Source organism: Lissotriton helveticus, chromosome 4_1 (genome assembly GCF_964261635.1).
Source record: "Lissotriton helveticus chromosome 4_1, aLisHel1.1, whole genome shotgun sequence".
Taxonomy (NCBI): Eukaryota; Metazoa; Chordata; class Amphibia; order Caudata; family Salamandridae; genus Lissotriton; species Lissotriton helveticus.
The window spans coordinates 823118815-823143502 of NC_136063.1; the positions used below are offsets into that span (position 1 = coordinate 823118815).

Consider the following 24688-nt stretch of genomic DNA (forward strand, 5'->3'; position numbering starts at 1 on the left):
TGATGTTATGTTCCATATAGGTACCCCAATATAGGCTCAGGTAGTCACCTAACCCTTCACCTATATTCTCCCTACCACTGCACTGCATAACAGTTCTTAATACTGACCTTTTACCTAGTTACGGTAATCTCCAAAGATGACATGGGGTTTTCATCGACAAGCTTTAGCCTCATTCATTATGTATGAGGATTCCTGGAATGGAATCACAGTTGGACAGCAGGCCCACCATCTCCTGCATAATAACTATGCATAAGGGTCATTCCTTCGGTCATCCTAGTCCGACGTTACACAGCAAGGTATATCCCCAGGGGGTACCACTTTGGGTATATATACACCATCTCTGACTTATAGTCACAGGAGAAAAGGACTTCCATGCAGACACACTGGCACGAGATGCTGAGGCTCCTGCACGCAGACATTCCAGCACGCAGTGGTCTGACATCCGAGACCAAGACGGGGTCCCACAGTCTCTCACTTTAGGTAATGGGGTTGACTTTATCCTAGAGGGATTCTTGGCTTTACACCCAAATACATGCTAGGTACATTCAGGTACATCTAGTTATGGACGCATCATAGGAGTACACATTTTACTGTCATGTATACTTGCCTTTATTCATTGTTTTAGCACGATGGTAGAAATCTACCATCCTTTTACTCTTTTAGTGCTTATTATCATTTGTATCTGTTACAGTCTAATGATTGTTTCAGCACACATATTTTACCCTAGAATGATGCTGGTTCAATAAATGCTTATTGAGAAACGTCCCCACAGCTAATTCTGTGTGTCTCTCTGAGACAAAGTGAGCACGAGTGACTGAGCGAAAAGTGGCACTGTTTCCACGATTCTGAGGGATCAGGGTTGTCATGTTCGATGGTTGCCAAGAACTATTCTCTCCTTGGTAAGAGGAATGTCTAGTGGCACTGTGAGCTAGCTGGTATACAGGCTGACATACCCGGTAGGGGTGCCCAGAATCAGTCTGACTCCAATCCTTCAGTATATGTTGTTTAAACGAGCAGATCTTATATAGGTTTATAGGAGCTACACAACAGTGATGTATGTTCCAAAGTATCAGAACCCGCCCACAATGATTCTCACTTCACTGTCTCAGGGTAAACTTGGTATGTCCCTGTGGAGGATGCATATTAGGGACTTCCTCCAGTTGATGGCATAGCCTGAATATTGGTCAAACTTGGTAAGTATTTGCATAATTCTGTTGAGTGTAAAGACCGGGTTTGATACGTGAAGCAGAATATCATCTGCCTAGAGCAATATTTTATCTTTCCAGTCGCCATTCTATTGCAGCCCTTGAACCAAGGGGTTACGCCTGATCCAGGGTGCAAGCAGCTCCAGGATGAGAGCAAAAATTAAGGGTGAAAGCGGGCAGCCCTGCTTGGTCTTGCGTTGGAGACGAAATATCTCAGATACACCTCTGTTGACTGTCACTTGGGCTAAGGAATCAGTGAAGAGGAGCCTTATCCACTTCACAAATCGCAGGCTGAAACCCATCCTGGTCGACACCTCAAACACGCAGGGCTACTCGATTGTGTCCAATGCCATTCTGGCATCAAACAAGAGCTTAAGGGCGTCCTCCTGAAGCCCATCGGTCTGACCCAAGACACTGTGGAGATGCAGCAAGTTATGAGTGTAAAGCCTGATTGGTCGAGATTAATGGGTGTCATGTTCATCTGGATCAGCCGGGAGGCCAACACCTTAGCCAATATTTTAACTTTGGCATTCAAGAGCAAAATTGGCTTATAGGAGGTGCATTCCTCAGGTGGTTTACTGTCTTTATGTATCACCACAATACTGGTCAACCTCTGATCCCAAGTTTCGACCTTTCTTGAACATTCTCAGTAGGTAAGGGACAATTGTTTATGAGCCGGGAGTTTGTACAGTTCAATGGGCAGCCCATTAAGATGCACCACTTTGCCAGAAGATAAGCCACGGATTGCCTACACTATTTCATCTTCTGTGAGCTTCTCTTCCAGGAATGCCCTATCTGTGTGTGATAGGCTTGGGAGCTGTATGTTCGCCAATAATTCATGAGATTCCTCCACCGTGGGGGTAGGGGCTGGGAAGTATAATTGGGTGTAGTAAGCAGAGAAAGTGTCCATCACTCCCTGCCTCTCACCACTGTCCACCTCACAGAGGCTTTGTTGGGTTGCTCAATGACTAGGCTTGGCAGCATCAGATGCGGTGTCTCGATAATACTTTTGCTTTAGGCTTAAAGTGTGCTGGATGACCTCTTGCTCTTGACCAGTAAGCTTACATTCCAGCTCATAGATCTCACGCTTAAGTGTCTCTAATTGAGCTCTTTTATCCTTTGTATGTCCTACCATCAGCGAAAGGCCCAGTACCTTATTCACTGCCTTATATGCCTCCCATAGGGTCTGTGCAGATTCTGCAGAGGATTAGTATTCTGTGAAGTAGTGTTCTTGGTCTCTCGAAGACGTTCTCGGATATTGGGTATGTTGAGGTACCAGGGATTGAGTACTATTCCTTGGTGATCCAGTTGGTTTTGGAGGCCGTAGACCACCTATAATGGGAATGATCAATGATGCTCCTTGCCAAGTGGCGAACCTCACGGAAGTAGGGAAGTTGATGAGCCAGAGTGAAGATATCAATCAATGCAGGAAAGATTACCATGTGCCCCTCAATGGAATGTCGTGTTGTGTTGTTGGATTGTGGGAGCGTTATGTATCCATGAGGCTGAGAGCCGGCAGGAAGTCATTCAGCGGGCGACACAGGTACCTTGTCTGCCTGGGGGGTCAGCAATCGCTCTCCTCACAAAGTGCCAGGTAAAAATGTCTGCCCATCAGTAAATATGCTGTTTGGCAAGTGGAGAAGAAGCGGACTCAGGTCAAAGAACGCAATATCATGCAATCGTGGAGGGACGAAGATGGAAATATGTCAATAAACTTGCCCTCCCACATTAGAGATCACAAAGTATCTTCCATATCCAGGCCAAGTGTGCTGTATGATGAGTAGCAACGTGTTGTGCACCAGAAAGCTCATTCCTCTAGAACCGGTGTATCCCCGCCGATCCAGTGAATGATATGTATTACTTTTAAGAAGATGTATGATAGTACAATGCGATCATTACTTTACATCGCGGATTTTACAACGCAAGTCGTTGTACAACGACTTGCGTTGGAGGGCGCGGATTGAGGATTATTATAATTTTATATTCCAACACCAGTCCACGTAACAGTAGGGAAGGTGTTGGAATATAAAATTACAATATTCCTTAACCAACAGCGCCATCAAGCGCAAGTCTTAGTAACGACTTGCGTTGTAATGGCAGCGTGGTAAAGGTCATGCGGTGTAAACACAGCGTTGTAAACAACGTTTACCCTTTTAAGATGTATTTCTTGGAGGAGAACTACCTTAGAGGAGTGTTGCTTAATGTATTGTAGCACAACCCCTTGTTTGATTGTGTCTCCTAGTCCACTGACATTCCAGGAGTGTTACTTGATGGTTAGTGTAGTTACAGTAGAGGTCATAGGAGTTTGTGAGTATCGGGCAGTGTTAGCATGTATCTAGCAGTGGGATGGATCAGAGGTAGGGACAAGAGTCCACGCTGAGTGATCAGACTGTGTGCCAGGGGCAGTCTGCCACAAAAATACTGTTGTAAAAGAAACTCAACAAAAACATCAACTGAACCTTCAAACCACCCATTCCTGCCTCCCTGCATGGCAGACTTTGAACTGCCTGCCCCTTAAACTTTGCAGAGCACCTGTCACACCCCAAGCTGGTTCCAAGTGACCCTCCATCCACCCCCTATAAAGTTGAAAAAGATATTTGTTACCGAAATTATGCATCTTCATGTGGAGACCCCTCGCCACCTACTTCGACGGCAGCCAAATGCAAGACTTGTGGAAAACTGGTAATGCATTTAAAGCAAGTTGTCTGCCCCAGTGGGGAGTTGAGTCGCAGCTGTTGGTCGTCGGATTCACTATGTCGTTCTGATGCGCCGGCTTCCCACCACTTCAGCCCAGTTTGCGCAACAGTCCCTCCAGCCTTTACAGCCAATCCCAAGCATCATCAGGAGTTGTAAAGTACCAGGCTTTGCTGGAAAGATCATAGAATATTTGATCTTACCTTCCCTCAAGGACCTTTTAACTTCAAGAAAGCTGCGCCGTAGCTTTTGGACTCGCTCAACTGAGAAGCAGTTTGAGAGGTCACAGGGCTGCAGTATGTTTAGTATGAGGTCTTCTACAAAGAGATCAACCGCGGGCCCCTCTAAGTGTTTAGGGACACCGGTTATTTGAACATTTTTGCGGCACAGGCAGCCTTCGAAATCCTACAGCCGACCATCCAAGGCCATAGAGGTAGCATGCAGTGAATCAGTGAATGCAAGCCACTTCAAGAAGCTGTTTCCATTCACAGCTCAGATCCCACAGCAATGGGCATCCAGGCCTCGCAAAACCACGTCTTTGCACGTCCCTCATTATAGTCAGCAGAAGGAGATCAGCACGTCTGCCTGGTCATTACACCATCAGGCTGAGTTTACAGAGCTTCAGGCAGGCATAGAGGATGCTGCGTGGGGGGCATCTGCAGGGAGTCACATCAGTCCATCCCCAAGCCATACCAAGTGTTCTATCAACCGGGATCAGTCGCTGGCAGCAATCCGCGTGGACCCAGGTCAGACAGCGGGCCGATGCGCCCGCTTCACTGCTCCCCACAGAGCCGAGTTCACTCCCTACGTTTGTGAGCATTTAGCCGGGGGGAGCGCCAGGTGCCGTAGTACCAGGTTGTCATCCCCAGAAGTCGAGGGCCTCCTCTCTCAATCACTCCCCTTCGTTGGTACTTACAGCAGTCCCAAGTCACTCATGAAGGTCGTGGCTCCACCTAGCCGCCCAGGCCTCGCCTCGGTCCTCAGCACAACGTCATCTTGAGGACCAAAAATAGCAGTGCTTCGGTATCCTGGTGACCAGTAGCATTTGGATATTAGGCTTGCCTGCTACTGGCAATGAATATAACTACGGATTATAGGGATTGAGCCAATAAATGGCGGTTGGCCACGTCCACCTCATTTTACAATTTTAAACAGATGTGAAAAGCCCTCCGGTGTTACAGCACATCTGGTGTATAGATTATGGTGAAACTATATTAACACATAGAAAGACTAAGGGCCTGATTTAGATCTTGTAGGATGGGTTACTCCATCACAAGGGTGATGGGTATCCCATCCGCGGAAATATAAACCCCATAGAATATAATGGGATTTATATTTCGGGGGACGGGATATCCGTCACCTTTGTGACGAGTAACTGGTTTGCCGAAATCTATGTCGGGCCCTAAGTGGCTTGCAAAGTGAACAAATCTTAATGGAGGTGAAATCAATATTGTTACTACCTTGTATCCTGGCAGAATGATCTCAGAGGGAAAGTGATCAGACAATGGTCCATCAAGTTTATTTATTGCTGGAGATTCAAACCCACAGTACAGAGGTTATAACTGGGGTTGTTTGGGCTCCTATACAAAGGGGACATGGCCTAGTTGTTTGGGATCGAACGTTTTTATTTTAGGAATCCAAGATACAGTGGCCTGGAATGTGGGCCACATCAATCACATTCTTGTCTTCTCAGTGAGTGGGATAGGTACGCCCGGACATGGGGTCCTTGGCTAGCTATATAGAAGGACTCAAGCTGCACCCAGCTGATAACGTCCAACCAGGCACATGCACACAGGAAATGATTGTGTTCCCATACAGAGGGGATGTATTTTAGAAGTTCCGGCTGGGCCATCCCTTTTAAAGAAGTAAGATTGATTTGCATATGGTCAGTACCTTCCTATAGTGACACGCTGGGCAGAAAACTATGAATCTGAACGGGGGCCAGTATAATTACCTGCGAATAACATTGATGCAAGCATTCCATCAATTTGAATTATTTTCTTTTCAGTGATTAGCCATAACTGGATGGGTATCCTCAGATGATGATCACATATCTCGTTGTGATATCTCCTGTTATATCCCTGGGGTTGATTGCATTCTTGTACAGTTGGAACATGGCCTAACAATTCAGCTTTTTTCGCTTTTGGTGTTGGGGCCAGGCCCGGACTGGCCATAGCGGGCACCGGGCAATCCCCCGGTGCGCCGCAAGGGTGGGGGCCGGTTTTGAGCCCCTGGGGGCCGATATTGTTACAGGGCCGTTTTTGCAGCTTAGCTACAAAATCGGCCCTGCAACAAAATAGGCCGAAAACCGGCCCGAGAAAAGCGCTAGGCGGCACCTCCAGGCCCCCCCCCCCCCCCCCCCCCCCCTGAGTGGGGAGGTGGGGCCGGCCGAGCACTTTGCCAGGGCCGGTTTTAGTTCCCAGTCCGGCCCTGGTTGGGGCAAAGCTATATGCAAATGCTTGGTCACCGTTTGTAATGGAAAGGGATTAAAAAAATAGCTGGAATATGGCTTGGGTAATTCATAGTGGGTGATATTAATTTGCACATCTCATCAATGAAATTTCGTTCTCTTCTGTAAATGAGCCATATGTGTTGTCTTTTCCATTCAGCTATTCTGCAGAATACATGAATGTGTTAAAATAAAAGGCATTTGCCTTGCCAACAGTATTATTTATCATGCTGCTCAGAGAAGTGTAATTATGTGTCAAAGAGGACGATTAACGCCTCTGACTATTTATAAGACAAATGCCCTTTACTCAACTGTACTCAATGGCCAAAAACAGTATAAAAACAATCCTCTTACCTTATAGGCCCGCTCACCGACAGCCTTAATGTTGGCCTCGTGCCACGTCCCAGGGGCTCCTTTAACAACCTCCCGCAGGTTAATGTAGTAGCCGGTAATATCCGCCCCACCAATGAATTTTGGTTGCTTCCATCCTAGCACCATGGAATCGCGAAGACTTTCAAGGACCGTGATGTCATAAGGCGGTGCTGGGGTGGCTGTTTGAACAAGAAGGGCACATGAGTATGGAACAGCAATGACCATTCCATTAGTCGAATGAAGCAAAAGATAAAGTTACTAAATTGTACTATACGAGGAAAGGAGCCTCACAATTTAGAAAATCATACACTGTACAAGAAACTGTCGAATAGAGGCAATCGGAGAAGGCTGGGAAGATGGAGTCCAAGCATTCATGTCAGGGGAAAATGGTGACTCACTCAGTGTCAATATTTATCTAAACCCATCAAATAACCATTGTGTTACATGTCTAAATCCCCATGCTGCTGCTCAGTGTAGATATTTACAATGTCCACTTGTCTCAGTGGAATATATGCGCCTGCTAAATGTAGTGTCCATTCTTTTTTTTTTTATTGTTGAGCGGTTCAACAATAACTTTCAAATTGAGGGGGAGCTGGGGAGTAGTATACAATGGTGTTGTTCTGTGCACGCAGATTATGGGAATGTCTATATCCTTGTGATGCGATGTTATTCTTGAAAACTTCAAAACAAATATTTGTGATTAAACCCCCAAAAAAACAATAACTTAGAAATGTACATGTGTTTTTACAGTGTGGCATCACTAAAACAAAAATTGGAACAAGGATTTTGCTTGAACGATGCAAATGCAATGTGGCGTGACATTGTCCCATTCTACGGGGATCGTGATTGTGCTGTGATCTTCGAAGGGAAATGTTACTGAGGTGCAACAATAAATTTCCAAATGGATAATGTATGTAGGCTACCACTGTTTGAAAGCTATCCTACCTCCTCCGGTCGATCTCCCTGGTAAAGTTAAGTAGCATATTCTGTATTTTCTCTTTATAATAAATAACATTTCAGCTAAGTATCTTGTGACTTCTTGTTACAACGTTGCATTCCCACCACACCCTATGGATGCTTCCATTTCTCCAATTAGCTCTTACTGGTTGTGAAAGATAGACTTTTTCAAAGGTATGACCGACCCGCCATTAAGTCATAATTATATGCACAGCTGAATTAAATCATACCGTAATAAAACTCCAAGGAAATGAAGACTGGTGATGATTGAGCATCAAACTACCTTCAGTTTTTTTAGGTGAAAACAAGAGCATTTAAAATCAGTTTTTGGAAACTAAGATGAAAAGAAATGTAAGTTGCAGCTTTAGGTGAACAAGCATGCAAATAAAATGGAATTCGAGGAAAGGTCCCTGTGTGTTTGTTTGCGAAACACTAATGGTTGTTGTGTGCGAGGCAATTTTCTTCTGAAAAGTAAACGTGACTTACCAAGTGCAGCTTTGACTTCAATCGCTTCCGAATCCTTTGAAAAGCCACTGAGTCCAGCAGCGTTAACAGCTCTCACCCGGAAAATGTACTTCTCCCCCGTCAGAAGGCCATGGCAAGTGAATCTAATAAAACATGTAAGTATAAAACTACAGTGAGCACCTTTAAAAGAAAAGGCAAGGAAAAATATCAGAGAGCACTGGGTGATTCAGTGTATATTGTATATAACTTGGAAAGCAAATATATTTTTGAAAGGTATTTCTTTGTATGTGGTGAAAGGATGCGTGCTGCACTTTCAATAAAAAAACGCTGCTCATTAAGGTGTTTTGACATGCATGAAAAAAACTGTAGCCTACTGTGGTAGCTTGGCAGCTACATCTTGTAGGAAATTGCGACTTTTTGACAGTCACCTCTACTTTTTGCTCACAGGTGCTGATGTTGATTGGTAGTTCACTGGGTCACTGCTAACCAGCCCCAGTGGCCATGCTCTTTCCCTAAAAAAAGGACAAATGCTTAATTGTAACCCAATGGAAAGAACTTTAGCACCCCTGTAAGTCCATGGTGAATGGTACCATTGGTACCCAGGGCATGGGTACTAAAGAGCTGAGCTAAGGGCTGCAGCATGTATTATGCCACCCCATGAGACCCACATACAAACGGCATGCAGACTGCTATTGAAGGATGCATAAAATGGCGCAAGCCGTTCCGAAAACACCACATTGCCCACTCCATGTGTGCAATGCCCAAGTACACTGCATGTACTATATATGTAAGTCACCCCTACAGCAGGCCTTAGAATCCCAAGGCAGGGTGCATTATATTACATATGAGTGCACATCGGAAGTGGCGGCTCCTCCGCTAAGGCGGAGAAGCGTCACCCCACTGAACAAAAGGAACAATTACATGATAATAGCTATTGTTATTATCACGTTCTTTTTCCTATAGCTGTCAGTGGCTCTCAGGCGGGTGGGGAGGGGCTGGCCAGAGCACGGGAAGAGTGCTGTACACTCCAAAGTGCACATGAACAGTTTGGCCGGCCCTCTTGGGACGACCAATCAGTTCATGCGCACTTTGCATGTTCCTACCAGGCGGCTGCATTAAACCGCCTGGTCAGGAACATGTATAGGCTCCCTGTTACAGTCTGAAAGCCGATCCATTGCGCTAAGACAAATCACAACACGGCATTGCAGGTTCTTAAAGTCAGTTGAGGACATACTTAAATTCTGAGGGCACAATAATTCTAATTAGAGTAGATGTTCTACATTTATGTCACTGACGGAATATCAACATTATCAATCCATCGACTGACAAAATATTCGCACATGCTTTATCCAAAATGGGTTTAGCTTGTTCAACCCCGAGAAGCACCTTTGCACTTTGATAGGAGACCTGGTTCCCTGTGTTAGTAGAACAACAGTGTAAAATTGCAGGTGCAGTGGTAACTGCCACCAGGTTGAAGTATTCCAATTCTATGGTGGGTACCTTGTCCCTTTTACTGGATTATTATTGCACGGTTCCCATTGGTTGGACCCGACGATGCTTGCTTCAATGTAGTAGCCAACCAGCTCCTTTGCATCTTTAGATTCCTCCCATCTGACCACCACTGAGGTATCTGTGTTCCGGGTAGGCACAATCTGGCCTGGAGGGGAGGGGATGTCTGTGAAAATAACAGAACCCACATATTCACTGAAAATGCCACATAATTATGTAAAAAACACCACTAATCAGTTCAAATTCTAATGCTGAAAAAGCAGCACCTACCTCCCAGAGGCCATACTTTCTTCCCCATAGCTTCTTACATTACTATGATGACGCCTATGTGAGAACGCGTGGAGTGTCTGGGTGACCATCTAGGTTACGTTTTCCGACATAACTACTGCTATGAAGTGCCACACCACCTGTCCTAATTCATTTTCATTTAAAAAAAATATTTAGCTAGGGCAAAAATGATTTCTTGATTTTAGTTGAATATACACTATGGTCACATTCTGTTGTACAAGGGTCAAGTATAACAACATTTAAAAAAAAGATACTTTTTACAAAATCATTTCAACAAAACTGTGCATATGGAAGGTTTCCTTCGAGAATCAATAATTATAGAATTATTCTCACTCACTTACTCATAAATCTACTACCGGTAGCCCAGGTCTGTTATGCCTAACCACAAACTGCAAAGCAACTGATCAGCAGGTATAAGTGGCAGAGTATTTTCCAAGGAGCCTTAGAGATTTCTGTGCCAAAGAAACACTAACTTAAGCCAGTGTGGACTTCAGGTAGCGTGGGCTGAGTGCAAGGCTCACACTTGTCAGATTTCCTCTATTTACAGAGGTACCTCAAATTCATCCCACTGCGGCCGATTTAGCTTTGCTACCTTGGCTGCCTGTGTATATTTACTCAGATAGGCATGCGTTGCTGTTATTGGCCTCTTACATAATTCTCGATAGTACTGTGTCATTTATTTGTTCTTGAATTTTTACAACTTGTCTGGTTTGTGATCTCACTGTTGTTATTTGTATTCTGTGTCATTGCACAATAGCTAAGCTAGAAGATGGCCAAGTAACACCTTCCTTGTGTTACTGTACCAATTTCTCCCTGTGACCCAGCAGGTTCAATCTGCTCACTGTGTCCCTGTGATTGAGCCATGTCAGTGTCAGTGTCTTGGGTTGATGCTCACCTCTGGCCATTTTTATTTGTACTCCAGTAGTCCTGCTTCCAGTTGCAGTAGTTCATTATTCCGAGTTCTTTTCTGACTCTATGTCGTTGAAAAGAATACTTCTCTCACATGCGCTTTAAATGCATCCCATTCAGTATGCAAGTCTCTTAACAATTCCTCATTAGCTTCAAAGTACTGCACTATATGTGATCTTATTGTCCCATAGTAAACCTTGTCCTAAAGCGTGTCAACCTGCAGAGTCAATGTATGTAAACTAGGTCTACGGCAACCCCAATTCAGACACACATTAAGTGGGTATTGATCAGAAAAGGCGCACTAAATATTTGTTATAGAGGATGGGTCTTTTATTCATCGATCCTGGAGTACAGCTTATATAGATGTGAAGAACAGGAGCATTATCTATCTACTGGATTTAAACTTTGCCAAGTATCCACAAACCTGGACTGCTGGGTCCATCTTCCCAGTGCCACTGATGCCTTGGCTAAGTGTGTACCAGGCAAGGAAGGCAATGACCTATATTGTGTCATCGGGGATGCTATTGGAATATCAGCACCAAATTGAGAGTGTCACATCAACTATCAGAAATCTACTGTCTGTGTCAATATCTACTGTTTTGCCTCACAAAGGAGATTTCGGAACATAGCCATATGAGCGTTCCTCTTGCATACAGCGAGTACGTTGTATGCAAAAAATAAATGACCTATTTTGATATACTTTATGTAATTCTACTCCTGCGGAATCATGTAACTTTGTCTTAAGGCAAGAGTTATGGTTTGATAAAGAGGGCTTTGTAAAATATAATCATATTTCCAGCCCATAGAGAGTCATTAGCAGAATATGTTGGTGTTTTTTGTAAAAACAGTACTGAATGATTGCTTCACACAAATGTAAAGCGGATCGGTACACCTTTGTTACAGTCCATCTAAAAAAATGCTAGATGAAATGCAAATGATGCACATATCTAATCTTGTTCCTTTCAACTGTTTTTTAAACTTGAAAGAAACAGTGATGCAAAGGATGCTAGTAACAACCATTTGTCAACAGCTTGCCTGTTTAGGTGACTTTTTTTAAAGACAAAGTGGTTGGGCGAGATGTGAGAAACAAAAGGAGTGGAAGGGGGTTAATATGGATATCGGCTGTATTATTTGGAGAACAAACATCTACTAGCTGGCACATGTCTAGAGACTGCACAAGAAATATAACTTTCTGCAAATCCAATTGCCACATGTGCATTATACCATACGAAAGAATGAACCATGGAAAATGGTGGGTTTCTTTGTCAGCTATGTCTGTCAATGACCATATTGAAGGAAAACAGAACTGCTACAAAACAGACCAACTGGATCCACAGCACTTATGCTTATCACAATCTTTACATGCATGTGTTGTTTTTCAGGCAGCATTCTTTCCCTAGTTTGTCTGGATGACATTTTTTGGTCTGGCTACAGATAGCTTTTGTTGTCCGCCAGGCCTTTTGTTATCAATTATTTTAAATATACACAGACTGCGCTATGGCTTCACCTTGAGTATTTTTTTTCACCTCATGCTAATGGCTGTTCTGCGTATCATTTTCTAGGATGTGCTTGCAAAGAAATGTGCAAGGGACTATTTTCTATCTAGAAACACATTAACCCATCACATTTTTGACACATTCACTTCTTTGGCTCATACATACAATACCACTACCACCATCAATGCCACCACCACCCATACCGCACCAATACCACTACTGCCAAGACCACCACCAACACCAAAACAAATACTACCAACACCACATGACTCCCAAACCACCATCAACCCCCTTACCAATACCTCAAAACCCCCCAACCACACCAGTCCCGCTAACACCACCATTAGTCGCAATAGAAATACCTCCACCACCAACACTACCAGTGCCAACACCAGTGCCACCAAACACTACAACCTCACCTCCAAAACCATCAATAGCACAAGGCAGCACACATGGAAAAAGCAAAAACGAGGAGAAATAATGCTGTTCTCCTCATTTCGCCAACTTAAGACCAGGATTTACCTGGTCTTAATTTTGGCGCTGCCTCCTATGTACGCAACCCTTGTACATAGGGGACAGCGTCAAAATGAATAGGTGTTGCGGTGGAACCTCCACGTCAACACCCACTTCCCACCCCTTGCACGCTAACAATAGCGCGAAACGTTACGTGGCTTAAAGCTGCCTTGTACATAAGGCGCAGTCCCTATCACCACCACAACGTCAATATAGGTAAAGTTGTGGTGGCGGTAGGGGCTTGTACATATTCCTCTCCTTTCCCTAAACCCCACCAGTTTTGGAGGCGTTCGCTCCACATTCCCACCTTGGGTTCACACTTTTGTTTACTTGCTACTTCGACAATGTTTTTGAGTAAAAAACTCTTAAAACAAGGTCTTGCTGTGTGACATGAATATTCCCATGCTTACTCTATCTTTTCTATATAAAGCTCTGCTGGAATATCATGATAGTGTGAACGTGCTCACTTCTGAATTATTCCATTCAATTGATTTTCGGATAGGGTGAAAGGGGAAACATTATGAAGACTGCAAATATTCCCCTGAAATTTAATCCTACATTGGCCAGGGTAATCAACTAGTAGATTTCTGCACCATCCGCAAGAAACATCCTTCTTCTTGAATTCTTTTTTTCATTTCAGTTTCATCAAGCAGAGAAAACCCCAGACCTAACTAAGAAAATTCCTCATGCATCTTCCTTGTGAAGCAGAATAGGCGATCCATCTATAACATGCAGAGTGAAGATGTCGAGATTAATCAACAACCAACTATGAAATCCCAAAATGGACAGATGCTGGTTCAAGTGAGGATTAAGATTTGTATAATGCTGTTGGCCAAAAACAGAAGGAAGGTGACTTGAAATGAAGTGTTCAAACTGGATGATAACTTACCAAGCTTGTCGCCTACTACAGTAGCTTCAGTTTCCTCTGAGGGCTCGCCAACTCCGGCCGAGTTGCATGAGCGGACACGGAAACTGTAGGACTTGCCCTCTGCTAAGTCAAATAGAGCAAAGCGTGGAGACTTGACTGGGATCTCATTGTTCACTCTCTGCCAGTTGTCTGTACCAGCCACGCACTGCAATAGAACAAGGAAAGCTTGAGACTTTTTAATTGACTTACTTCATGAGAACACTCATAATAGAGCAACATCAGAAATCCCCATATGAGTAAACTGCTAGTTGTAGTCAGTAACCAGTAATGCTTTTTAATTCTGAGTAGCCCGAATTGTGTCAGCATATGTTATTAGACAACATAAGTGGTACATGCACCTAAGAGGTAGTCCAGAACACAATTCAGACAATGCAGTGTGTTGAGAACACCCAAAAGGTTTATGTAGGCAAGTGTTCCAATGGGCTTTTTTAGGTCGAGCAGACTACTCTCAATGCGTGAGCATTGAGAGTCTGCTACAGACCTAATGTGGCCCGTATTCAGGAGAGTGGACGCGACTCAGACGCGCGCTTTTGCAGTCTCAGTTTTGACCGCGGGAGCGCGCGTCTGAGCCGCGCTTGCGCAGACGAACTCCCAGCCCCTGCACACACACAGACACAGCCAGCCCCCACCCCTCTGCACGCACGCACACACAGACGCTGCCGCCTCCCAACCCCCTGCACACACACAGACACGCACGCATACACACGCCACCCCCCTTACAACTAGAGCTTACTCACCGTATCGCCGCCACTCCGTCCTGACTTCTGCAGCCACCGCGGGGCATCAACTCCGTGGGCGCGGGCTTTGAGGAAAACGGAAGTCCCGCCCCAAGACAGGCGTGACGCTCCCGAACTTCCGTTTTCAGGATGCGCATGCTCGCAGCTTATTAGAATCAGGGACGGGTGTGCCTTAGAGAGGGCGGGCGGCGGGGGACACTGTGGAGGCTCCTCAGCTGATGTCACAGAGGCGGAGGCGCTGCGGGCCCGGCCTGCTGTCTGCACACCCTGGAGCCGGCGCACCATGAGCTGTCCCTCGGAGGCGCCCGGCGCTGAGACTACCCGGGAGAAGATAATGGAGGCAGGTGGAGGAGCAGCCACAACTTGATCATCACAGATAACAGAGGTGAGGCGACAGCCCCAGAGTGATTGGGAGCCTAGTACAGGGGGCATCTGAGGGGGAACAGACAGGAAGTTGGACGTGCCCCAAAGTAGAGGACCATACACACGTTCTTTCTGAACCTTCGTGTCCGCTCGATTCGGGGCGTTGTGCAGCGTTTGATATCTGCAACGTTTACAAATATTTAATGTTTGTTAATGTTAGGGTGGCCTCAGCGCTGTCTCGTTCTGGGTCCTTCACGTATTGGTCTATAGTATTCCGACACATCTGCCCACTCCTTTACTGCACAACCATAGGTAGCCGCCTTCATCACAACGAATCTTTAATATTTAACAGCGTTTGCCCTCTGTCGCTTAAACTCTTGCCAACCCCACCACTGGACAGGCTCCGATCTCTCACGTCCTACTTTCAGCGCCCTCCGTGCATGTCCATCAAATGATAGGTCAGCTTCTTTCAACCTTTGCTCGATCCATCACAGGGCAGTTTATCCCGCTAGCCTCACCTTCACAGTGGAACCCAAGAGGCGTATTATTTTTCAGTACGTTCTACCGTTAATGCACCCACTGATGGCATACTCCGAAATCGCGTCGGAGAGGGCTTGGAGGATGAGATTGCAGCGGCATGCCTGCTAACAGGCCCCACGGATGTGTCATGCAGAAAGCCGTGATCTCAGCCTGCGCTTGGCTGCCTGCACTGCTCTGTTTTAAGCCACTAATAATGGATCTATGTATGTCCAAACATGCACGTTTATTAATTAGCATCTCGCTACTTATGTTATGCCACCGTGTTTATAAAGCACGGCGCACAGAGCCAGAGCAGTCATATACCGTTGATCTGAAGCGCACCTCTAGAATGGATCCAGAGTGTAATTGTAAAGGTGCATATGGACCCATGCCATGGCCCCAGAAGGAAGCTCGTTGGGATAAACCTTTCTGCTTGATTAAACAGCGCCGCGTTAAAGCTTCCGTTTGTGGGGCGGCGTTCACATGTTCAGCTGCACACACCGTGAGGTTTAGTCGGTTTTATCATTGGTGCGCCAGGTGCAGTACGCCGGGGACCACTAAACCCTTATTCTTGCTGGATTGCATTGTTCAAACAGCAGCCAGAGGGTCCATTCCCACGCTAAGGCATGCACAAATGCACAGTTGTGTATGCATATCCGTGTTAGCACACCACATGTAGAACAGTGGGCTTCGGCAACGTTTAAGTAGTTGAGGTTCCTCCACCCAGCTGCGTAGGGATTGTAGTGTATTCTTTCAAAGATAAAGACTCTTCAGAGCGAATTGCATTGATTAAGAATGCGTTTTGTAAGGAAAACCCTCACCCACCGAGGTTACCCCTTGGTGGCAGTGGCATGCTTAATCATTCTGTTCCTTCCCATCCGCTATGGGACGAGACGTCCTGCTACCAGTAAATTATACAGGAGCACTGATTGATATGAAGCAGATGTTCCAAGTGAGTGATGGAGGGAGGAGTTTTATTTGTGGGTTAAAAGTACTTATCTGGTGGCTGTATTTACTTTGTCAGCCCCAGTTGGAATGATTAAAATCTGGGAAAGATGTTAGGAAGTATATGGTGGGTCGGGGTTAATGGCCCACCTTCCTCTTAGTGTCTGGTCTTCATTTTCGGCCAACCTTCCCTGAGGCGTCGTCCGGACGGTATATTTCACTCCCTGAGAGCATTCCTTACATATTCATGAAGTGCATATCGATCACAAAATCTGCTAAATAGATACATCTAATTTGTGTCTGTTCCTCTGCTTATTAAAAACAAGCATTTGCAATGCATAAGGTCTCGCATTAGGAAAGTTTGAGCTATTGGTATTGTAAATGACACATTTGTTATATATGTGTTGGTTTTGAAAATAGCAAAAATAATAGCTTTGTCATTTACAATGCCAATAGTTATAACTTGTGACACCTATAGCATTTGTAATGCAATATGTGTTGTATTCACGTGACTTAGATGTATTGATATTACAAATAACAATGGCTTTGAATTTTTTTAATAATTAATACTTAAATAAAAGTTATTGTAATTTATAATGGCAATAGCTTAAACTTTTGTAAATAACTTTTCTGAAGAATATGTTCAGTGTATTTTATTGTGACGAAAATCCAAGAACAGAAGTGAAATACTAACCTCTTTTTGTGACATTTGTAATAAAGCTTGAAACATTGAGAGATCATATTTGACCCAGTTGTTGGTAAATGGTTGCACAGATTGATGCTGTGGTGGGGCTGAGAGATGTTGTGGTGGCGACTAGTGATGCTGTGGCATTCAATGATCCTGTGGTAGCGCATAGTGATGTTGTTGTGGTAGCGCATAGTGATGTTGTTGTGCCCCTTAGTGATGCTGTGGTGATGCGATAGATAGAGTGAGTGGGATAGATAGATAGAGTGAGTGGGATAGATAGATAGAGGGCGATAGAGAGATTGAGTGAGCGAGATAGATAGGTAGATAGATAGATAGGAGTGAGGGCGATAGATAGCTAGACAGATAGATAGAGTGATGGCGATCAGTATCTAAATAAGTAGATAGAATGAGGGCGATAGATCGATAGAAAGATAGATAGAGTGAGGGCGATAGATAGAGTGAGGGCGATAGATAGATAGCGTGAGGGCGATAGATAGATAGAGTGAGGGCGATAGATAGATTGATAGATAGATAGAGTGAGGGCGATTAGATAGATAGAGTGAGGGCGATAGATAGATAGATAGAGTTAGGGCGATAGATAGATAGAGTGAGGGCGATAGATAGAGTGAGGGCGATAGATAGAGTGAGGGCGATAGATAGAGTGAGGGCGATAGATAAAGTGAGGGCGATAGATAGCGTGAGGGTGATAGAGTGAGGGCGATAAGATAGAGTGAAGGCGATAGATAGATAGAGTGAGGGCGATTAGATAGAGTGAGGCCGATAGATAGACAGATAGAGTGAGGGCGATTAGATAGATAGACTGAGGCCGATAGATAGAGTGAGGGCGATAGATAGACAGATAGAGTGAGGGCGATAGATCGATAGACAGATAGAGTGAGGGCGATAGATAGATAGATAGTTGTGTGTGTGGTTGTGTGTGGTTGTGGTTGTGTGTGTGGTTGTGGTTATGTGTGCGTGGTTGTGTGTGTGTGGTTGTGTGTGTGTGCTTGTGTGTGTTATGCTTTGTTTTTCTATGTTTTGTTATGCTATGTTTTGTTGTGTTTGGTATGCTATGTTTTGCTAGGCTATGATATGTTTTGTTTTGTTATGCTATGCTATGTTTTGTTATGTTATGTTTTGTTATGCTATGCAATGTTTTGTTTTGCTATTCTATGCTTTGTTATGCTATGCTATGTTTTTTTGCTATCCTATGCTTTGTTTTGTTATGCTATGCAATGCTTTGTTGTGTTTGTTATGCTATTCTTTGTTATGCTATGCTATGTTGTGTTGTGTTGTGTTTTGCTATGCTATGCTTTGTTTTGCTATGCTATGTTTTGTTATGCTATGTTTTGTTATGCTATGTTTTGTTATGCTATGCTTTGTTATGCTTTGTTATGCTATGCTCTGTTTTGCTATGCTATGCTTTGTTTTGCTATGCTATGTTTTGTTGTGTTTGATATGCTATGTTTTGCTATGCTATTATATGTTTTGCTATGCTATGTTTTGTTATGCCATGTTGTGTTATGCCATGTTTTGTTAGGCTATGTTTTGTTTTGCTATCCTATGCTTTGTTTTGTTATGCTATGCTCTGTTTAGTTTTGCTATCCTATGCTATGTTGTGTTTTGTTATGCTATGCTATGTTGTGTTTTGTTATGCTATGCTATGTTGTGTTTTGTTATGCTATGCTATGTTATGCTATGTTTTGTTATGCTATGCTATCTTTTGCTATGCTATGCTTTGTTTTGCTATGCTATGTTTTGTTGTGTTTGATATGCTATGTTTTGCTATGCTATTATATGTTTTGCTATGCTATGTTTTGTTATGCCATGTTTTGTTATGCCATGTTTTGTTAGGCTATGTTTTGTTTTGCTATCCTATGCTTTGTTTTGTTATCCTATGCTATGTTGTGTTTTGTTATGCTATGCTATGTTGTGTTTTGTTATGCTATGCTATGTTGTGTTTTGTTATGCTATGTTTTGTTATGCTACGCTATGTTTTGTTGTGTTTGTTATGCTATGCTTTGTTATGCTATGCTATGTTGTGTTGTGTTTTGCGATGCTATGCTTTGTTTTTCTATGCTATGTTTTGTTGTGTTGTGTTATGCTATTTTTTGTTATGCTATTTTTTGTTATGCTATTTTTTGATATGCTATATTTTGTTGTGCTTTATTACGCTATGCTTGGTTATGCTATGCTTGGTTATGCTGTGCTTGGTTATGCTGTGCTTGGTTATGCTGTGCTTGGTTATGCTGTGCTTGGTTGTGCTGTGCTTGTGCTGTGCTTGGTTGTGCTGTGCTTGGTTGTGCTGTGCTGTGCTGTGTTTTGCTGTGCTGTGCTGTGTTTTGCTGTGCTGTGTTTTGCTGTGCTGTGTTTTGCTGTGCTGTGTTTTGCTGTGCTTGCTGTGTTTTGCTGTGCTGTGTTTTGCTGTGCTGTGTTTTGCTGTGCTGTGCTTTGCTGTGCTGTGTTTTGCTGTGCTGTGTTTTGCTGTGCTGTGTTTTGCTGTGCTGTGCTTTGCTGTGCTGTGTTTTGCTGTGCTGTGCTTTGCTGTGCTGTGTTTTGCTGTGCTGTGTTTTGCTGTGCTGTGCGGTGTTTTGCTGTGCTGTGCTGTGTTTTGCTGTGCTGTGTTTTGCTGTGCTGTGTTTTGCTGTGCTGTGTTTTGCTATGCTGTGCTGTGTTTTGCTGTGCTGTGCTTTGCTGTGCTGTGTTTTGCTGTGTTTTGCTGTGTTGTGCTGTGCCGTGCTGTGTTTTGCTGTGCTGTGTTGTGTTGTGCTGTGCTGTGTTGTGTTGTGCTGTGCTGTGTTGTGCTGTGCTGTGTTTTGCTGTGCTGTGCTGTGTTTTGCTGTGCTGTGCTGTGTTGTGCTGTGTTTTGCTGTGCTGTGCTTTGCTGTGCTGTCCTGTGCTGTGCTTTGCTGTGCTGTGCTGTGTTGTGTTGTGTTTTGCTGTGCTGTGTTGTGTTTTGCTGTGCTGTGTTGTGTTGTGCTGTGCTGTGTTTTGCTGTGCTGTGTTGTGTTTTGCTGTGCTGTGCTGTGCTTTGTTGTGCTGTGTTTTGCTGTGCTGTGTTTTGCTGTGCTGTGCTTTGCTCTGCTGTGTTGTGTTTTGCTGTGCTGTGCTGTGTTGTGTTGTGTTTTGCTGTGCTGTGCTGTGCTGTGTTGTGTTTTGCTGTACTGTGCTGTGTTGTGTTTTGCTGTGCTGTGTTGTGTTGTGTTTTGCTGTGCTGGTAAGGGTATGTGAGGGTGTGTGTGAGGGGGTGTGAAGGTGAGGGTGTGAGGGTGAGGAGGTGTGTGAGGGTGATGAGGTGTGTGAGGGGTGAGGGGGTGAGGGCGTGAGGGTTGTGTTGTGTTGTGTTTTGCTGTGCTGTGTTGTGCTGTGCTGTGTTTTGCTGTGCTGTGCTTTGCTGTGCTGTGCTTTGCTGTGCTGTGTTTTGCTGTGCTGTGCTTTGCTGTGCTGTGTTTTGCTGTGCTGTGCTGTGCTTTGCTGTATTGTGTTGTGCTGTGTTTTGCTGTGTTTTGCTGTGTTGTGCTGTGTTTTGCTGTGCTGTGTTGTGTTGTGCTGTGCTGTGTTGTGCTGTGCTGTGTTGTGCTGTGTTGTGCTGTGCTGTGTTTTGCTGTGCTGTGTTTTGCTGTGCTGTGCTTTGCTGTGCTGTCCTGTGCTGTGTTTTGATGTGCTGTGCTGTGTTGTGTTGTGTTTTGCTGTGCTGTGTTGTGCTGTGCTGTGTTTTTCTGTGCTGTGCTTTGCTGTGCTGTCCTGTGCTGTGCTGTGTTTTGCTGTGCTGTGCTGTGTTGTGTTGTGTTTTGCTGTGCTGTGTTGTGTTTTGCTGTACTGTGCTGTGTTGTGTTTTGCTGTGCTGTGTTGTGTTGTGTTTTGCTGTGCTGGTAAGGGTATGTGAGGGTGTGTGTGAGGGGGTGTGAAGGTGAGGGTGTGAGGGTGAGGAGGTGTGTGAGGGTGATGAGGTGTGTGAGGGCGTGAGGGTTGTGTTGTGTTTTGCTGTGCTGTGTTGTGCTGTGCTGTGTTTTGCTGTGCTGTGCTGTGTTTTGCTGTGCTTTGCTGTGCTGTGTTGTGTTTTGCTGTGCTGTGCTGTGTTGTGTTTTGCTGTGCTGTGCTTTGCTGTGCTGTGTTGTGCTGTGTTGTGCTGTGTTTTGCTGTGTTGTGCTGTGCTGTGTTTTGCTGTGCTGTGTTGTGTTGTGCTGTGCTGTGTTGTGTTGTGCTGTGTTGTGCTGTGCTGTGTTGTGCTGTGCTGTGTTTTGCTGTGCTGTGCTTTGCTGTGCTGTCCTGTGCTGTGTTTTGCTGTGCTGTGTTGTGTTGTGTTTTGCTGTGCTGTGTTGTGTTGTGCTGTGCTTTGTTTTGCTGTGCTGTGTTGTGTTGTGTTTTGCTGTGCTGTGTTTTGCTGTGCTGTGCTGCGTTGTGCTGTGCTGTGTTGTGTTTTGCTGTGCTGTGTTGTGTTTTGCTGTGCTGTGTTGGGTTTTGCTGTGCTGTGTTTTGCTGTGCTGTGCTGTGTTGTGTTTTGCTCTGTTGTGCTGTGTTGTGTTTTGTTGTGCTGTGTTTTGCTGTGCTGTGTTGTGTTTTGCTGTGCTGTGCTGTGTTGTGTTGTGTTTTGCTGTGCTGTGCTGTGTTGTGTTGTGTTTTGCTGTGCTGTGCTGTGTTGTGTTGTGTTTTGCTGTGTTGTGTTTTGCTGTGCTGGTAAGGGTATGTGAGGGTGTGTGTGAGGGGGTGTGAAGGTGAGGGTGTGAGGGTGAGGAGGTGTGTGAGGGTGAGGAGGTGTGTGAGGGGTGAGGGGGTGAGGGCGTGAGGGTTGTGTTGTGTTGTGTTTTGCTGTGCTGTGTTGTGCTGTGCTGTGTTTTGCTGTGCTGTGCTGTGTTTTGCTGTGCTGTGCTGTGTTGTGTTGTGTTTTGCTGTGCTGGTAAGGGTATGTGAGGGTGTGTGTGAGGGGGTGTGAAGGTGAGGGTGTGAGGGTGAGGAGGTGTGTGAGGGTGATGAGGTGTGTGAGGGGTGAGGGGGTGAGGGCGTGAGGGTTGTGTTGTGTTGTGTTTTGCTGTGCTGTGTTGTGCTGTGCTGTGTTTTGCTGTGCTGTGCTGTGTTTTGCTGTGCTTTGCTGTGCTGTGTTGTGTTTTGCTGTGCTGTGCTGTGTTGTGTTTTGCTGTGCTGTGCTTTGCTGTGCTGTGTTGTGCTGTGTTTTGCTGTGTTTTGCTGTGTTGTGCTGTGCTGTGTTTTGCTGTGCTGTGTTGTGTTGTGCTGTGCTGTGCTGTGTTGTGCTGTGTTGTGCTGTGCTGTGTTTTGCTGTGCTGTGTTTTGCTGTGCTGTGTTTTGCTGTGCTGTGCTTTGCTGTGCTGTCCTGTGCTGTGTTTTGCTGTGCTGTGTTGTGTTGTGTTTTGCTGTGCTGTGTTGTGTTGTGCTGTGCTTTGTTTTGCTGTGCTGTGTTGTGTTGTGTTTTGCTGTGCTGTGTTGTGCTGTGTTTTGCTGTGCTGCGTTGTGCTGTGCTGTGTTTTGCTGTGCTGTGTTGTGTTTTGCTGTGCTGTGTTGTGTTTTGCTGTGCTGTGTTTTGCTGTGCTGTGCTGTGTTGTGTTTTGCTCTGTTGTGCTGTGTTGTGTTTTGTTGTGCTGTGTTTTGCTGTGCTGTGTTGTGTTTTGCTGTGCTGTGCTGTGTTGTGTTGTGTTTTGCTGTGCTGTGTTGTGTTGTGTTTTGCTGTGCTGTGCTGTGTTGTGTTGTGTTTTGCTGTGTTGTGTTTTGCTGTGCTGGTAAGGGTATGTGAGGGTGTGTGTGAGGGGGTGTGAAGGTGAGGGTGTGAGGGTGAGGAGGTGTGTGAGGGTGAGGAGGTGTGTGAGGGGTGAGGGGGTGAGGGCGTGAGGGTGAGTGTCTCCAATGAATGTCACTGCTTCGCCTTCTTTGAAAATGTTCAGTGCTGCAAATAGAGCATGCCGCCGTAATTATCACAGCATGAGGCCCCAAAGTGATAATTATCACAGCATGCAGAGAGCCGCCCCACGCTGCTGGAGCACTCAACTGCACATTAATTATAGTTGAGTGCTCCAGCAGCCTGGGGCGCCTGTTGACATGCTGTGATAAGTGGGTCTCATGCTGTGATAATTGTTGCAGCGCCTGAGGAAGTGGAGACTCCTGCTGGGATAATTGGTCTTGTGGCGCCTCAGGAAGTAGAGTTTCATGCTGGGATAATTGGTCTGGCGGGCTTGCAGCGCCTGACATCCAACAAACGTGCACAAGCTGCTCAACCTTGAAGCTCGTTCACAGACCTGGGTCGGCTCGTGCCCAGGTCTGTATCGGGCTCGTTCACAGCTGTTACTCCCTTGACAGGGAGGAAGGTGACTATAGTCTCGCTGGCGGGAGCGCTTCGCGCTCCAACGCCAGCTCGACCTAAAAAACGAGTGCTCCATAAGTCTGCGGATGGGAGGGCGGGCCTGTAGTCTCACTGTCATAAATGTCCCTGCCTGGCCCATTCACCTACTTAGCCGTCATCTGTTACTGCATATTTAATCCGGTTGGTGATGCACGTGCACACAGCCAGCTGCCGTTCCTTGTTGTTTGTGGCTTAGCTACAGCTGCTTACCGCAGTGCTGGTTACTTTCAGCCGCTTTTCCAGTGCTTAATTTGTGACAAAAGAGGTGCCGGGGCGATTATTAGGCGGCTGCTTTCAAAAAATATTTTTTGTGTCAGCCTGCCTAAGAAAGATCACAGAAATCGTACAATTGAGGATTGCATGTTTAAAGACAAACAGTTAGAAAATCTGCACTTTCATTTACATTATTTTTAACTGAAACTTTACACGAAATGCAAATGTTCCCAGACACTCAATGCAACATAGACTCCAAATACCACTCAGTGCCACATAATTACACGCCATATAATTACACTCTACTTAATACAACATACACTACACACAATACCACTCAGTGCCACATAATTCTATGCTACATAATTACACTGCACTCAACGCAACATACACTCCAAATACCACTCAGTACCACATAATTACACGCCACATAATTACACGGCACTCAATGCAACATACACTCCAAATACCACTCAGTGCCACATAATTACAATGCACTCAATGCAACATTCTCTCCAAATCCCGCTCAGTGCCACATAGTTACACTGCACTCAGTGGAACATACACTCCATATACCACTCAGTGCCACATAATTACACGCCACACAATTACACCCTACAGAATACAACATACACTTCACACAATACCACTAAGTGCCACATAATTATATGCTACTTAATGCACTGCGCTCAACGCAACATACACTCCAAATACCACTCAGCGCCACATAATTACACGCCACATAATTACACTGCACTCAATGGAACATACACTCCAAATCCCACTCAGTGCCACATAATTACACGCCACATAATTACACGCCACATAATTGCACTGCGCTCAATGCAACATACACTCCAAATCCTACTCAGTGCCACATAATTACACGCCATATAATTACACTCTACTTAATACAACATACACTACACACAATACCACTCAGTGCCACATAATTCTATGCTACATAATTACACTGCGCTCAACGCAACATACACTCCAAATACCACTCAGTACCACATAATTACACGCCACATAATTACACGGCACTCAATGCAACATACACTCCAAATACCACTCAGTGCCACATAA

At 45.0% G+C, this 24688-nt stretch overlaps 1 protein-coding gene across 6 annotated transcripts in view; it reads right to left on the reverse strand.

Moving 5' to 3' along the window:
* Window positions 1-24688, reverse strand: part of MYOM1 (myomesin 1) — a 699631-nt gene that overhangs the window by 414271 nt on the left and 260672 nt on the right. For all 6 annotated transcript variants that reach the window (XM_078687471.1, XM_078687468.1, XM_078687469.1 and 3 more), the window contains 4 exons: window positions 13747-13930; window positions 9643-9817; window positions 8164-8285; window positions 6703-6899 (listed from right to left, as the gene is read on the reverse strand). In XM_078687471.1, coding sequence (XP_078543597.1) covers window positions 6703-6899; window positions 8164-8285; window positions 9643-9817; window positions 13747-13930 — 678 coding nt within the window. The remainder of the gene's footprint in view (window positions 1-6702; window positions 6900-8163; window positions 8286-9642; window positions 9818-13746; window positions 13931-24688) is intronic.